This window comes from Pseudoliparis swirei, chromosome 17, assembly GCF_029220125.1.
Source record: "Pseudoliparis swirei isolate HS2019 ecotype Mariana Trench chromosome 17, NWPU_hadal_v1, whole genome shotgun sequence".
Classification (NCBI taxonomy): domain Eukaryota; kingdom Metazoa; phylum Chordata; class Actinopteri; order Perciformes; family Liparidae; genus Pseudoliparis; species Pseudoliparis swirei.
In genome coordinates this window covers 21,640,821-21,657,122 of record NC_079404.1, presented here as the reverse complement: position 1 = coordinate 21,657,122, position 16,302 = coordinate 21,640,821, and the positions used below count along the sequence as shown (strand labels likewise).

The 16,302-nt window shown below is 45.3% G+C and overlaps 1 protein-coding gene across 2 annotated transcripts in view; it reads right to left on the bottom strand.

The window, feature by feature from the left end:
• Positions 1-16,302, bottom strand: part of atrnl1a (attractin-like 1a) — a 239,394-nt gene that overhangs the window by 130,362 nt on the left and 92,730 nt on the right. The window contains exons 13-18 of one of the 2 annotated variants that reach the window (XM_056435010.1): positions 15,129-15,247; positions 14,118-14,234; positions 13,390-13,522; positions 9,101-9,288; positions 5,553-5,766; positions 4,323-4,514 (exon numbers count right to left, since the gene is read on the bottom strand). In XM_056435010.1, the coding sequence (XP_056290985.1) occupies positions 4,323-4,514; positions 5,553-5,766; positions 9,101-9,288; positions 13,390-13,522; positions 14,118-14,234; positions 15,129-15,247 (963 nt within the window). The remainder of the gene's footprint in view (positions 1-4,322; positions 4,515-5,552; positions 5,767-9,100; positions 9,289-13,389; positions 13,523-14,117; positions 14,235-15,128; positions 15,248-16,302) is intronic. The other variant, XM_056435011.1, reaches the window with a different exon arrangement.

Here is a 16,302-nt window from a genome sequence, read left to right as displayed (position 1 = left end):
CGTTTTCTCATATCGGTGTTTCCACAGCGTGTCGCCCGGTGACGTGTGTGTGTGTGTGTGTGTGTGTGTGTGTGTGTGTGTGTTTTCTCTGCACTGCAGCGCATGTTGTACATGTACAGTACATGTTATGTTTTCGTTCTTTATTTTTAACAGATTTGCAAAAATTTGCAAAAAACAGTTTTCACTTTGTCATTATGGGTTTTTGTGTGTAGAATGTTGAGGAAAATAATGAATTTAATCCATTTTGGAATAAGGCTGTAACATAACAAAATGTGGAAAAAATGAAGCGCTGTGAATACTTTCCGGATGCACTGCATGTAATGGTTGAAAAAGTGTAAAAAAATATATATTTAAGGACTACATTTCTCCCTTTAACTGTTATTGAGAGCCACCGCAGGAAAACAATGTCATATATATAAAAATATAATATACAATACACATATATTTAAATATATATATATATACATATATTAAAAGATAATATATATATATAAAATATATATATACATATATTTAAAAAAATAAAAAAAAAAAATATATATATAAAATATATATATATGTGTCTAATAGTTAGGGCTGAATCAGGTTCACCTGGTCCAGCCCCTAGAGATGCTGCTATAGGCTTATAAGCTTCTGGGGGACGTTTTAGGATCCACTGAGCACCTCTCTCCTCTTCTCTCTCTCCTTATCGATGCATTTACATCTCTCCATCACACAGTATTAACTCTGCTTTGTGACTCCACGTCTCATAGGGTCCATTGGACCTGGCTGGTTCTGACGCCTCCTGCCATGGCCCTGCTGATGTGATATTGGGCTCGATAAAATAAATTGAATTCAATGCTCCTCCTCTTTAACTGCACAACACTGACCAATCAGCTGCCAGCAGTACGCAATACCATCAGGAAGTTATAAACATCAGCACGTGGGCGTCGTCCACGGCGTCCCGGAGGAGCGACCCGACATCACCACAGAAGAAGAAAAAAAAAGGCTTATTTTTTTACAGACTAATTTACAGTCGCCGTGTATATATATATATAAATATGTATCCACCGCCATTGTGCGAGACCTTTAGGGACCAGATGCTGGGAGGCAGAGCGCCGGGGAGACGAGGAAGAAAACACAGTGTGAAAGCGTCAGGAAAAAAACTGTCAAACGAGCCAAAGAAAAAAAAAGTCCATTATATAAGAGAAAAGTATGGCACGGAGCAATTAGGCCCGGGATGGAGAGAAGAAGAAAAAAAAGAGCAGCTCGCGTTTCGAAAAAAATAGGAGGTCCAAAAAAACTTCAAAATCTGAGTGCAACACTGGAGCTAATTATTTCAGAGATTTTGGAGAGAGAGAGAGAGCGAGAGAGAGAGAGAGAGCGTGGGGAGCCTCCTGCAGACGTGAACTAATGGAGATGGTACACAAAGCCGCGGGGCCACGCTCCTCTGATGAGGGCGAGATGTCGTTGTTTTTAAGAAACTCCGCGAAGACGGGATGACGGAGCCTCCAGATGTTGACCCGGTTCCCCAAAAAAAACGAGACGCCGTCGCCGCCGACGGACTGCAGACGAGCAACAACGGGCGCCGCTTGTGCAAGATGTGAAAGATGTGGTATTTTGCGTGGCGTGTAGTTCTGAGAGGCGGAGAGGAGGCCTCCTACACACCGTCTGCCGCCGCGCCGAGACGCGGAGAATGAGACGGAGGTGCGGGGGAAAAATATTATGGAAGCGCCGAATCTAAAGCGGATAAAGGAGGGAAAACAATGTTGGCTGGATAACAGCGGAACGGAGACGCCGTCTGCACTCGGCGAGGAAGAATAACCCCCAGTCACGAGATGTAAAAATAAAAGAAAGATTTTTAAAGAGTCAAACTTTTCCTCAGAAAACAACGACGACGACGACTGGCTGCAAATCGACTGCACAAACGGTTTGCCATGCGGGAAAACGTTCACAGTGTTTATCTTCTTTATATATTTGTTTTTCAACCAGATACAGTACGTGAGAAAAAAACACATTACCTTTATTTATTTTCCTGGCTTTTCAAAATAAAACGCCAATGAACATAATTAAAAAACAATTTCTTTGGGTTAATCAAGTCGCCGTGGCAGTCATGAGACATGCGCCACGAGAGGAACCATGTGAGGAACCAAGTAAGGAACCACGAGAGGAACCATGAGAGGAACAATGAGAGGAACTATCAGAGGAACCACGTGAGGAACCATGAGAGGAACCACGAGAGGAACCACATGAGGAACCACGAGAGGAACCATGAGAGGAACCACATGAGGAACCACGAGAGGAACCATGAGAGGAACCACAGGAACCATGAGAGGAACCATGAGAGGAACCACAGGAACCATGAGAGGAACCATGAGAGGAACCACGAGAGGAACCACAGTAACCATGAGAGGAACCATGAGAGGAACCACGAGAGGAACCATGAGAGGAACCACAGTAACCACGAGAGGAACCAAATGAGGAACCATGAGAGGAACCACGAGAGGAACCACAAGAGGAAACATGAGAGGAACCACAAGAGGAACCACGTGAGGAACCATGAGAGAAACCATCAGAGGAACCATGAGAGGAACCACATGAGGAACCACGAGAGGAACCATGAGAGGAACCACAGGAACCATGAGAGGAACCACGAGAGGAACCATGAGAGGAACCACATGAGGAACCATGAGAGGAACCACGAGAGGAACCACAAGAGGAACCATGAGAGGAACCATCAGAGGAACCACAAGAGGAACCACGTGAGGAACCATGAGAAACCATCAGAGGAACCATGAGAGGAACCACATGAGGAACCACGAGAGGAACCATGAGAGGAACCACAGGAACCATGAGGAACCACGAGAGGAACCATGAGAGGAATCATGAGAGGAACCACATGAGGAACCACGAGAGGAACCATGAGAGGAACCACATGAGGAACCACGAGAGGAACCATGAGAGGAACCACGAGAGGAACCACAGGAACCACAAGAGGAACCATGAGAGGAACCATGAGAGGAACCACGTGAGCAACCGACAGAGTAACCACAAGAGGAACCATGAGAGGAACCACGAGAGGAACCACAGGAACCACAAGAGGAACCATGAGAGGAACAATGAGAGGAACCACGTGAGCAACCAACAGAGTAACCACAAGAGGAACCACGAGAGGAACCACAGGAACCATGAGAGGAACCACGAGAGGAACCACAAGAGGAACCACAAGAGGAACCACGAGAGGAACCACGAGAGGAACCACAAGAGGAACCACAAGAGGAACCACGAGAGGAACCACGAGAGGAACCACGAGAGGAACCACAAGAGGAACCATGAGAGGAACCACGAGAGGAACCACGCTGGGAACCACGAGAGGAACTTTTAGAGGACTGATGAGAGGAAACAATAGAGGAACGTCAGGGTCGATGTTCTGCTCACGGAGCCGTTGCCTCGGTGACCCGACTGCTGATGAGAACAGGGACGTCCTGAGGACTCAGAAGTGGGTGGAGCCTCATTCATCTGGAGCCATCCATCTAAGCCCCTCCCCTTTCCCCACTAACATCTGGCTCCTGGCTCCATCCTGAAAGGTTACGATCCACACGTGACTCTTCTGGTCTCGGGTATGTATCGCCTCCAGCTGCGACCGGCCCACAATGCACTCTGCTTCCTTTGATCCCGACCCGGGAAAAAGACTCAGGGAGGTAGAGCGCGTTTCCTGGTGAACGGACATTTGGGAAGGTGGTTGTTTCTGGTAGAAAGGGCTCTGTGACCTCTAAGATCCCCCAAAAAAGTGCAGATCCAGTTAGTAAAAGAAGAGTGGAAACCATGCACCGTGTATGTAAGAAGTGGACACGGTCACGGAGAGGTCACAGAGGTCACGGAGAGGTCACAGAGGTCACGGAGAGGTCACAGAGGTCACGGAGAGGTCATACATTGCGGAAGGTTATGTTTTGATCGCCGTGTATTTATTTCTTTATTTGTATGCGTGTTACTCTCATAACTCAAAAAGTATTAAACCGAATTGCATGAAATTTGGTGGGATGATTGGTTATCATCCGGGGACCATTTGATTAGATTTTGGGATCGATCGGGTCAAGGTCATGAAAAGGTCAACATCTTCTTTTTACCATAGCGCGGTCAATTTTTATCCAATTGGCAACTAATGCCAACATGTTAATAATTCAATGCCCAATCTTGTGATATGTGAAGGTATGCGCTCTACCGAGTGCCCGTTCTAGTTTTTAAAGTGACACAAGAGGGGGCCGTTAAGTGCAACTGGAACCGTAAACACACACAGCGAATGGGTTGAACTGGTCACCCCCCCTCCCCCCCCTCGGTCTCACCTGCACAGTCCTGGGTCTGCCACTCCAGACACTGCCCGTAAGGGAAGGAGACGACGTAGGCCGAGGAGTCGACGCAGCGCCGCGTGCTGCTGCACCACATGCACTCCATGGCCTGGCTGGTGCAGTTGGAGCAGCCGGAGCGCAGCGAGCACGGCGTCCTGCAGGGCCGGGCGCTCGCACTCTGGGGACCCCCTGAGCGACAACATCAGACACTTAGAGCTTCAAGAACGTCATTTTGTTGACGTCTCTTAATATCGTCACTTGTGCTGCTTGTGTGAAACGGCAGCTTGGCCAGGACCCCGTGTGAAGGAGTGAATAACCTCTGGCCAATAAATGTTGAATAGAAAACAACAATAGTAAAACAGATCGCGTTAGCAGAGCGAGCTAGTTTCTTGCTGTGGTGTTGTTGTTGTTGTGTAGTTGTTGTGTAGTTGTATCACAATGTAGTATCCACGAATCCTCAGAAGAAAAAGGAATCCGGGGTGAGCAGGTGCACGAGTAGTTTGAGGACGAAAAAAGTCAGAGGTCCCATCCTCTCTCTCTCTATATACCCCTCTCTCTCTCTACCTCTACCTCTCTCTCTCTATACCCCTCTCTCTCTCTCACTTTACCTCTCTCTATCTCTCTACCTCTCTCTCTACTTACCTATCGCTCTCTACCTCTCTTTCTCTACCTCTCTCTCTACCTACCTCTCTCCCTACCTCTCCCTACCTCTCTCTACTTACCACTCTCTACCTCTCTCTCTCACTTTATCTCTCTCTATCTCTCTACCTCTCTCTCTCTCTACCCTTTTCTCTCTACCCTTCTCTCTCTCTCTCTCTCCCTCTCCCAACCTCTCCCTACCTCTCTCTACTTACCACTCTCTACCCCTCTCTCTACCTCTCTCTCTCTCTACCATTCTCTCTCTCTACCCTTCTCTCTCTCTCTCTCTCCCTCTCCCAACCTCTCCCTACCTCTCTCTACTTACCACTCTCTACCCCTCTCTCTACCTCTCTCTCTCTCTACCATTCTCTCTCTCTCTACCCTTCTCTCTCTCTCTCTCTACCCTTCTCTCTCTCTACCCTTCTCTCTCTCTCTCTCCCTCTCCCAACCTCTCTCTACTTACCACTCTCTACCCCTCTCTCTACCTCTCTCTCTCTCTACCATTCTCTCTCTCTCTACCCTTCTCTCTCTCTCTCTACCCTTCTCTCTCTCTCTCTCTACCTCTCCCACCCGCTCTCTCCATCTCACCGGCGGGTTTCCCACAGATGAGGCCGGCGGCGGCGGCGGTGCAGGGGCCGGCCTTGAGGCTGGCGGCCTGCGCTCGCTCCAGGAAGGCGCAGAAGCCCGAGTCGCTGGGCTCGCCGGGCGCCCAGCGCAGGCTGGTGTTGGTGAAGGGGGAGGCGTCCTCCCAGCCCCAGTAGGACACGTTGATCTTCCTCAAGCCCACCCAGGGCGATAACGTCTGCAAGGGGTCAGAGAGAGAGAGAGAGAGAGAGAGAGAGAGAGAGAGAGAGAGAGAGAGAGACAGGGGTGAGCCAAATGCCACGTTTAATACCAGATTTACCAGACATATACCATATTTGAGGCGACTGTTGGTCAGTGGTCAGCAAGTCCGTCTTCCAATCAGGGGGTTGGCGGTTCAATCCCCGCCCCAGTCGATGTGTCCTTGAGCAAGACACTTAACCCTGAGTTGCTCTCCGTAGCTTGTCTACGGCGTATGAAATGTAACATGTAAAGTGTCTGAGTATCTCAAAAAAAGCGCTATATCAATTAACCCTCCTGTTACCTTCGGGTCAATTTGACCCCATTCAATGTTTAACCCTCCTGTTACCTTAGGGTCAATTTGACCCCATTCAATGTTTAACCCTCCTGTTACCTTTATATTTACTGACATATTTTACCCTCGGGGTCAATTTGACCCCAGCAATTAAAACCTCCAGAAAATTATTAGAATTAATAATGTTTTCCAAGTTTAAGTGTGAGGTACTTTATGTTTGTTTGTTGACTACCTAAATAGCCCTTTAAATATATAAAAAAGTTGATATTTATTATATGTTTGACCCCAAATTGACCCCAAAGAACACCGACATTAAACATTGAATGGGGTCAAATTGGCCCTAAGGTAACAGGAGGGTTAAATGGATTATTATTATTATTATTATTATTATATGGATTAGGATAAGGTAGAAACATGCAACACGCCGTCTGATATCAGTCAGAGAAGGATGTTGTAACATTTCCAAGAGGCTTAGCTATATTTATAGTTATATTTAAAACCAGAAATATCTATAGAATGAACTTTTCACAAAATGCTTTAAGTTCTGAGACTTCCAGTTTTTACGGTTGTGCACATTATGACATCAGTCGAGATGAGGAGATTTTCCAGCGTTAGTATTTTCGAGCATCACCAAGTTCTGGGCCAAACACGGGAACAACGATCTGAAGATGCAAGGATTTGAGAGCGTGTCGCCGAAGGAAACCTCAAAAACAACGACGAACAAACGGAATGCGGACTAACCGCACATACCATCCTCTTCTTGTTTTCATCGTTAAAGAAACCCCAAAATGAGGAAGATAACGAGCCCTAATTGTATGCAGCTCACATGAACACACGCTCAGTGGCCTAGAATCACAGAAACAAAACTGAATGAGTGCTGTGAGAATAAAGCAGCAAACAAAAACGCTGGACATGAAAGCGCAGCCCGAATCGAGGCTCTCCGCAAATGACCGTAATCGTTGTGAAAGCAGAAAACTTTTCAGTTTTTTTTCAGATTCCGGAATTTCTTTCTCAAAAGGGAGGCCGTGATTACAGCAGCTGAACGGGTGTGGAGCTCAGAAGAACATTTACATTATCTGGGTGAGATTTGTTTGGTAAAAAACCCACAAAGAGTCTGAAAAAAAGAGTTCCATTTGAAGAGAAAGCCAAAGTATTTTCCCACCGCCGCGATTCATTTCTTTAGAAAAAAAGACGTGCTTCAAAAAAAGGCTTAAACTCCACGCCGTGTTTGTATTTATTTACCCCCCCCCCCCCCCCATCTCCCCAAAAGCTCTTCCACTCTGAAACTTTGTTTGCGACCTGGATGCTATCTGGAAATTGAATTTGCAGCGATGGTGAATTTAATTCGTGGAGCGACGAAACGAGATTCGGAGATCCTGAATCGTCGTCGACCCCAAAAAAAAGCATCAAAAAAAGGTAGATAATGAAGAAAAAAAAAACTTTATCTTGCGAAAAAAACGCGGTTCTCTTTCCACCTCTGATAGTTGCTCACATGTCTGCTGACGCTGCACATTAATCAAAAAGAGACGACAGTTATATCTGTTTTAACGGTGGGGGGGGGGGGGGAAGCGGTGCAGTCGTTTAAAGAATCACACGTTAAACATTCACGTCATCTGGGTTCATGATGATAACATGAGATGAGAAAGCAGATTTGTTGGGCTACGAACGTTTTATTTAAGTTTATTTTCAATGATCGCATGAGAACAACTCAAAATGGTTCTTCCATTGATTAGATTGTTGTTACACACTCGTGTGAAAAAAATATGAACATTAACATTTTAACTATCTTGAATACACACATTGATTTGGCATCTAGTAATAAATAACATTATATGTATGATGTTAAGGTGACACGTTGTGAATCATGAAATGAAAAGCTGCCAAGTTGTCCACATCAATCAGCGAGACATTACATTCTCTACAGGAGATACAGCTGAACGCTGTTACACCACTCGGTGCAGGACTGTACATTATTTACATGTATGTCGTCCCTAAGTTTCATTATAAACCAGTCCAATAAGACGCAGGTATTTTTATTTATTTTTTAAATAAACTCCATTACTAATATGAGTCGAAGGAAAAATATATGAGAAGTGTCAGACTTGGCCTTTGACCTCAATAGATTGACCTTTGTCAAAACAAGTGGCTCTACCTCTGGCGTTATTACCTTAGCATTGAAAATGCGGAAGGGAATGTTTTGATCGCCGTGTACTTGTATGCGTGCGTGTTATTCGCATAAGTCAAAAAGTATTAAAGAGAATCGCATGAAATTTGGTGGGATGGTTGATTATTATCTGGGGAACATTTGATTCGATGTTGGGATCGATCGGGTCAAAGGTCAAGGTCAAGGTCATGAAAAGGTCAAAATCTTCTTTTTACCATAGCATGGTCAACTTTTATCCAATTGGCATGCAACTAAAACCAAAATGTTCATAATTCAATGCCCAATCTTGTGATATGCGAAGGTATGCGCTCTACCGAGTGCCCGTTCTAGTTATTTTTTAATCTGAATTTGGATTTTATGTTTCTCAGATCTGCAGAGGAAGAGGATTTCAAACTAAAAAGGGATCAATATGAACAGGAAGACGGTAATCCATAACTTTCAGATACGGGCATACAAGTATGACATAAAAATAAGCCTTAAATTGGTCTTCGCCATTCTAGTGCAGCGATGTCTGTTACAGTCGGTGAAAAGAACCGAGTAGGAGGATTCTTAATGTTCACAAACTCCCAGGTTGTGAAAGTTTGAATGTTGAATCATTGCAAGAAAAAAAGTGCAGTTTTGCTCAGTCACGAGCAAACAGAATATACACTATTTACACAATATGCTTGTATAGTCACTTATGCTCACATTTAATTGGATGATCTCACCAGAATGTGACACACCGGTGTGCAAATAAAACACCGAGAAGCTAGAGTGGGGAAAACCAAATGCTATACAGCAGCTTTCGCAAGCAGGAGTTCAGTCGCTTTTCTTTTTCTCGGCATATGAATTTATTTATTTCTTCACACCACCCACCTTGTCTTGCAGTTGGTATTTCTGTAGCTCCTCCAGAACAAAAGTGACTTGCTTGTCTGTGAGCAAAGAGGCAATGTTTCCTCCCAGGTTCTTGCAGTAGTGCTGGGCGTTGTCGTAGCTCTCACTGCTGGAGTTGATCCTCAGGCAGGCCTCCCCGACATGGTGCCAGCCCTCCCCACACAGCTGGCCTGCACACACACACACACACACACACCTTCAGTACAGCTGCCGTTACACCGATACGGATCAGATCGCTCGAGACACAAGATCACAGTGGACGTCTGCAGCCCGCTCGGAACTTTGTTTTTCCCCTCAATGTTCATGAAACGCCGGAAAACAACGTTTACAAAGAGACAACCTCCCCAGATGTTACATTTAAAGACAAGAACAGTGAACGAAGGAGTGCTACAATGCTAATGTTGTATTGTGCTATATGACAAGCTAAGCATCGGCAATTTAATGTGCTTACAATTAGCTCACAATCGTGCTAATGTCTCCCGTAAGCTCGTAAGGAGAGTATGCTAACAAGCACATTTCTGACATTTGATCCGGATGCCTACAGTTAGCTTCATAATATAGTTGGCTTTAGCATGTAGCATTCAGCATGCTAACAGCTGATGTGTTCATGTAATCATACGACACCAAGTCGCTAACAGGTCTATAGTTGCATAAGGATTAGCTTAGCAACACATAGCTTGTTTGTAGCATGCTAACATCCATGCTACAAACCAGGTTTATGGGCCGAAATAGCAACCAAACCCCCAAAACACTACACGAGGAGAGGCAGTTTATCGTCCCATAAAACACATATTGCTGGTTGATGACCGGTATGGGCCGACTGTGTACATATACTCTCATGAGGTCACTGCAGGTGTGCCGGTAGGTGGACAGTCAGGTGACCGGCAAAGGTCGAAGAACTGCAACTGGATTTTAAAGTCGCTGTGACGGCCTGGTAAAGTGAATTGTACCGCCGAACATCAAACCGCTTTAAGAGGAATACTTCTGGTTCATGTGAGTAGATGTGGATGTCGGCCTGACGTCACACGTGGGATCAAGAAAAGTGAACATCTGCTGCACATCGAGGAGTCTTAAGTTGAGAAAGTCACCCGTAAATAATAAAAACAAGCAGGATAGATGAACTCATTGTTCTCCTCGCGGTCACTTGGGAGCGTCGTGTGGGACTTTGAGGCCGTTCAATTAGCCGGGATGAAAAGCTCCAGTGAGCGTGGCCGTTTGCTGTGTATGAGTCCAGTCACGGGTTCCATAACGGCTTCCATCGCCAACCTTCTCATGCTTCAGAGAAGAAAGTACCTGCTTTCTTTATACAACTCAACAATAGCCCCTCTGAACAATAGCACTGGGCAATAATCTACCAAACACAAGAAGAGAGCAGGAGACAAATGACGGGCGACACGCACATAAATAGATTCGGTTACGGTCTTTTGTGGGAAGGAAGAGATAAACTTGTCAGGCCATTTCGCATAATTAATCATAACAGCGTTGAAAGAAAAGGCCACAGCTGCCGTGGCGGTGGAGCCAGTTTCCGTTTCGCTCATTTCAGTCACACTAATACTGCACATTCATCCTCGAGAGAAAATCATGAAAAGTAGAGAAGCTTTGTTTTTAGCCGTGCCACACACACACACAAGAGAGGTAGCCAACGACCCTTTGAAAGGCCGCGTCCTAAATGGCAGCGTTACTTCCTGTTCACACAAACAGGCCGGACACGAGGCAGCGTGCCAGTCGTCACCCTGAGCCGCGGAGAAAAAAAACGCACAAATAGTCAAAGACGTAACGGTGCGACATGGGAGGGAAACGAGCACGTTTATTATGCAAATGTCGTCTGATGCTCAGTACTTTGAGCACAAAGCCGTCCACTCCAATATTATAGCTGCTCCCAATATTCAATAAACAAGACGCATTGCAAGGACAATAAACTGCCAGGCAAGGAGCTATTCTGTCTTCAACCAGCGGAAAATAAACTACTTTGTAGTGTGCCAGAGGGAACCAGTCAGATAGATATGTCCAGACGCAGCAGATTATGCCACATTATATGAACACTAAACAGCAATATCGTAGATGTCAAACGTAAAGCTGGTTCGCCATGTGTTTAAATGCAAACTGATGTTCTTAAAATGTGGATAATGAACTAATATAAGGTGTGTAACGCGACGCAGAGACACGACATGGCACCGCCCCCTGCTGGAGACAACAATAAGAATGCATCATCCTCAAAATACCTACAATATATATTTAAGACTACAATTACTGAGACTAAGACTACTGCATCAGGAAGGACCACTGGGGTTTAAATCTGAACTCATTACCTTCGCATTGAAAATACGGAAGGTTATGTTTTGATCGCCGTGTGTTTATTTATTTATTTATTTGTATGCGTGTTATTCGCGTATCAAAAAAAGTTGTAAACCGAATCGTATGAAGTTTGGTGGGATGATTGGTTATTATCCGGGGACCATTTGATTAGATTTTGGGATTGATCGGGTCAAAGGTCAAGGTCAAGGTCATGAAAAAGGTCAACATCTTCTTGAATCGCATGAAATTTGGTGGGATGATTGGTTATTATCCGGAGACCATTTGATTAGATTTTGGGATCGATCGGGTCAAAGGTCAAGGTCAAGGTCATGGAAAGTTAAAAATCTTCTTTTTACCATAGCACGGTCAATTTGTATCCAATTGGCATGCAACTAATGCCAACATGTTCATAATGCAATGCCCAATCTTGTGATATGCGAAGGTATGCGCTCTACCGAGTGCCCATTCTAGTTGATTATGTCATCAGAGGATTTCTACAATCCCAGTAAGCGTCACTTTAAGGAGTTGCTGGTCAAACGAAAGGTTCATGTGTAGATTCAAACTGGGCTCCATTTGATTGTTTTTTTGGACATTTTAGTAATATTGTTTAATCTACGTCCTGTAGAGCGGTTTGATCGATTCTTCTCACCGTCTGCAAGTGTCCTCGAGCGAGACACTGAACCCAAAGTCAGCCCACGGCTCCTCCAGGGAGGTTAAATGCAGGCGTCAAATTGTATTTACTAAATGTAAATGTTCAGGCCCAAAGTTCATGTTGGAGTGTAGCCAGTGAAAGGACGTTGACATAATGATTATATGTAATCTACCCAGATTTAAAAAGCAGAGACACCTTTAAATCCTGCAAAGTACCAAAATAATCCAACGCTCTCAACGATTCGACCTCCGCTGAACAACAGAGCACCGACAGTTCATAGCAACCCAGAGGGGGAGGATTTGCACGAGGGGGGGGAGGGAGGGGGAGGTCCTTGATGTGGACAGAAAACTAGGGAGCAAACACAACGTCAGATTTAGAGCTAGTGGGGCCTGGAGCCTCGAACACAACACGACACGGGACCGGATCCTCTTGTGGATTCAACCGGCGAGAGAGTTTTCCTTTTTTGCCCTGAAGTCGTGCGAACGCCAAAGTCAAACTGAGAGCGTCTCTCGCTGCCGGCCGTCACGGAGCAAAGCGTGGAGGACTTGGTGGGCTCTCGAGGTCACATGCAGAACATGCAGTAAACACTTGTAGTTGACCCACTTTCCCTCGAATGGAGAGCGAGCTTTCTGAAGGTATGCTAATCCTCTTATGGGCTCGTGGAGACCACCCATAATGTAAAGTCTGTTGTACCGCGGGTTTAATACAGGCGGCAGCCTCTGGCTCTGAAACGGGAAGCCAAAGCCGAAGTACCGTAAACTCCTTTCTAATGGGCTGACTGCGGGTCAGTGGTCAGCAGCTCCGTCTTTCAATTAGGGGGTCGGCGTTTCAATCCATGTGTCCTTGAGCAACACACTTAACCCTGAATTGTTCCCAGTAGCTGAGTCCACGGTGTATGAGTGAAATATGATTTTAAGTCGCATTGGATAAAAGTGTCAGCTAAATGACATGTAATGTACCGTGATGGTCAGTAGGGGGCGACTCCTCTGGTTGCAAATATACGTCAGATTGTCGGGAAGTCGATGAGAAAACATGAATTAACGGTCTTAACTGCAAGTTTCAAGACTTCTCTTTTTCAAATAGACAATAAAGTCGTCTATTCTGTTGCACTTAGCTCTACCCTCTCGACTCTTTTGGTTCCAAAGAAAACCAAGATGGCGGCAGCCGACATTCCAAACTCGAGGCTTCAAAAGTTTTGAAAATCGGAAATCTAAAAAAAAAATCTATGTATTGTCTCGTTTGTGTGCATTCATGGTGTCACGTGTGTCACGCTGCAGGCATGTTCACTCTGTTTGTATGTGTGTGTGTTTGTGTGTGTCCTCACCAGGAAGTGCCTGACACTCCTGCTGCTGCAGCTCCCACTGACAGTTGACGTTGAGGGAGCAGCTCCTGCAGTTGGCCAGTCTGTAACACTCCTGCTCCTCCCTGCGATGGCAGCCGGTCGAGTCTCTCACCGACTTCTCACACACACACACACACACACACACACGGAGAGGAAACAATGTCAGCCTGTTTTTCCACCCACGTCCTCTTTGAAAGGAAATGCAAGGTGAACGTCGGAGGAGTCAACACGGTGTGCAACAGGAGCGGGAGAGGAAGTAAAGTCCGACGGGGGAAGCAATCATAAAGGAAAAATGCGGAAGTGAGAAGAGAAATCCATACGGGCGACACTTTAAACCGGGATTTATTTATATATTTTTTACTGTGTTCAATTTTAGGGGATAGAGGAAATCGATGCTGGTTGTTTAACAGAAAATATGAATTTAGACTATAAAATTACGAAATTTTAACCTGAGAAAAAGAGCCCCCCTCCTCCTCCTCCCCATCTTTAACAAAAATATGAAAACAAGGATGTTGAATGATGTTCCTTTGTTTTGTTCTTTTTCGCGACGTTACATCGAAACCCGAAGAGCTCTTTCTCCGACACCGTGTTTAATGATTGTCAAAGACACGAGCTAAATGCAAAGTTGTGATTTAGAGTCACCGCTCTGACCGCCGACCTCAACCGGACGCGACCCCGAAGCCCACGAGCAAGTGTCAAATAATACACACATGTCCCCTCCTCCTGGCTCCGTGCTTCCACAAGCTCAGCTGATGTTCAGACAACATGGTCGGCGGACGAGACAGAGACAGAGCGCCGCCATGCTGCTGCGCCAGCTCCAGAGTCAGCTACACACACACACACACACACACACACAGCCAGGCAGACAAAAGCAGCGTGCAGACACACACGTACAAAGAAAGACAGAGACGGCAGGTTGGGAGTAAAAATAGAGAAAGAGAGACTCAGAAATGAGCTGCAGGAAAAGTACAAAAAGTAATTTCACTCAAATAATACGTCTAAATATTATAATATTAACACCCACGAGAGGATGAAATAGCATAAACGTATACACTACCGTTCAAAAGTTTGGGGTCACTTAGAAATGTCTTTATTTTTCAAAGAAAAGCACTGTTTTTTCAATAAATATAACATGAATCAGAAATACACACTATACATTGTTAATGTGGTAAATGACTATTCTAGGTGGAAGTGTCTGGTTTCTAATGAAATATCTCCAGAGGTGTATAGAGGCCCATTTCCATCAACTATCACTCCAGTGTTCTAATGGTACATTGTGTTTGCTAATCGCCTTAGAAGACTAATGTCTGATTAGAAAACCCTTGTGCAATTATGTTAGCACAGCTGAAAACAGTTATGCTGGTGATATAAGCTATACAACTGGCCTTCCTTTGAGCTTGAAGTTTGAAGAACAAAATTAATACTTCAAATATTAATCATTATTTCTAACCTTGTCAATGTCTTGACTATATGTTCGATGAAATGTTCAATTCATTTGATAAATAAAAGTGAGTTTTCATGGAAGACACAAAATTGTCTGGATGACCCCAAACTTTTGAACGGTAGTGTATATATTAACGGATTTGACCTTTCGACCCCCCTCGGGGACAAGCCTTCCAGCGGCTCGGTTCTAGATGACCACAATCATCCCGGATGTTATTTGTTCCATCAAACACTCTCGTGAGTCTTGGGGTGTCATAAACGCCGCCGATGGGACTCACCGCGGTGCAGTTGCTGGACGCCGACATGCACTTCCTGTCCTCGCACCACTGGCAGCCGCGCGTGTTGGCGGTGCAGCTCGCGCACTCCGGGAAGCGGAAACACCGCTCGTCTGTGCTGTCTGGAATGATGAGGACGGACACACACACACACACACACACACACTTAAACAACCATCCTTTGTGTATCAAACCATATTCACAGGCACTAATGTTCTCCACTGTAGCTGCTGGTCTCCATCTTGGTCGGAGCAACAGAGACATTTTAGGATTTTAGAAAAGCACCTTTAGAAGTGATGAAACACAGGATTAAGGATTTAGGATTATTTCAGCACTGAGCGAATTTAGAATTATGCATTTCGCTGGTTTGTTTGAAGCCTTTTTTGTTGTTGTTTTGAACTTTTTCCTGTTCCTGCTCCTTTTTTTATTCACATTTTTTTACATCTCTAAATATCATTGTTTGTGTTTTTTTATTGTGGTGCTTGTGTGAAACAGCCATCTTGACCAGGACCCCCCTGTGAGAGAGATAACAATAACCTCTGGCCAATAAAATGTGGAATAAAAAAAAACCCACAGATAACATGAGCAGAGCGAGCTAGTTTCTTGCCGTGTTGTTGTTGTTGTTGTTGTATCACAATGCAGTAGTCACCGCTGAATCATCAGAAGTGAAAAGGCAAAGGGGGCGAGCAGGTGCACGAGGCGCTTCAGGCCAAACGACGACGTGGAGCCAGTGACCGCGACGTTATGTCATCACTCAACGCTGCATATGGGAGTGGATGTCACGCGTGATCCTCCAGCTCCAAATGTTCTCTCGAAATTTCAAGAGAGTTGGAAATATTTAAAACAAATGTTTTCATCGGCTGGGAATTCTGCTCTAATTTAAAGCGTTTCGCGAGGATCTAACAGGCGTTGAGCGAGGGAGTAAAAACACATTTTCCCGTCCTGCGTCAGGAAGTCGAGCCAGTGACGCTCCGCATCGAGCGTGAAGCGGCACGTTGTCGTCACGTCGGGATGCGATGGAAAAGGGAAGCGCTCACGAGAGGATCGCCATGCTGCTTCCTCTCACTCTGCTCATGTGACACGTGAAGTCAGTTGGACTCCCATGATGCATCTGAAGGTCCGTGCACGAGTTGTTTTTGCTCCTTAACTGCAAACCTCTATGTTAAAATGTGTTTTA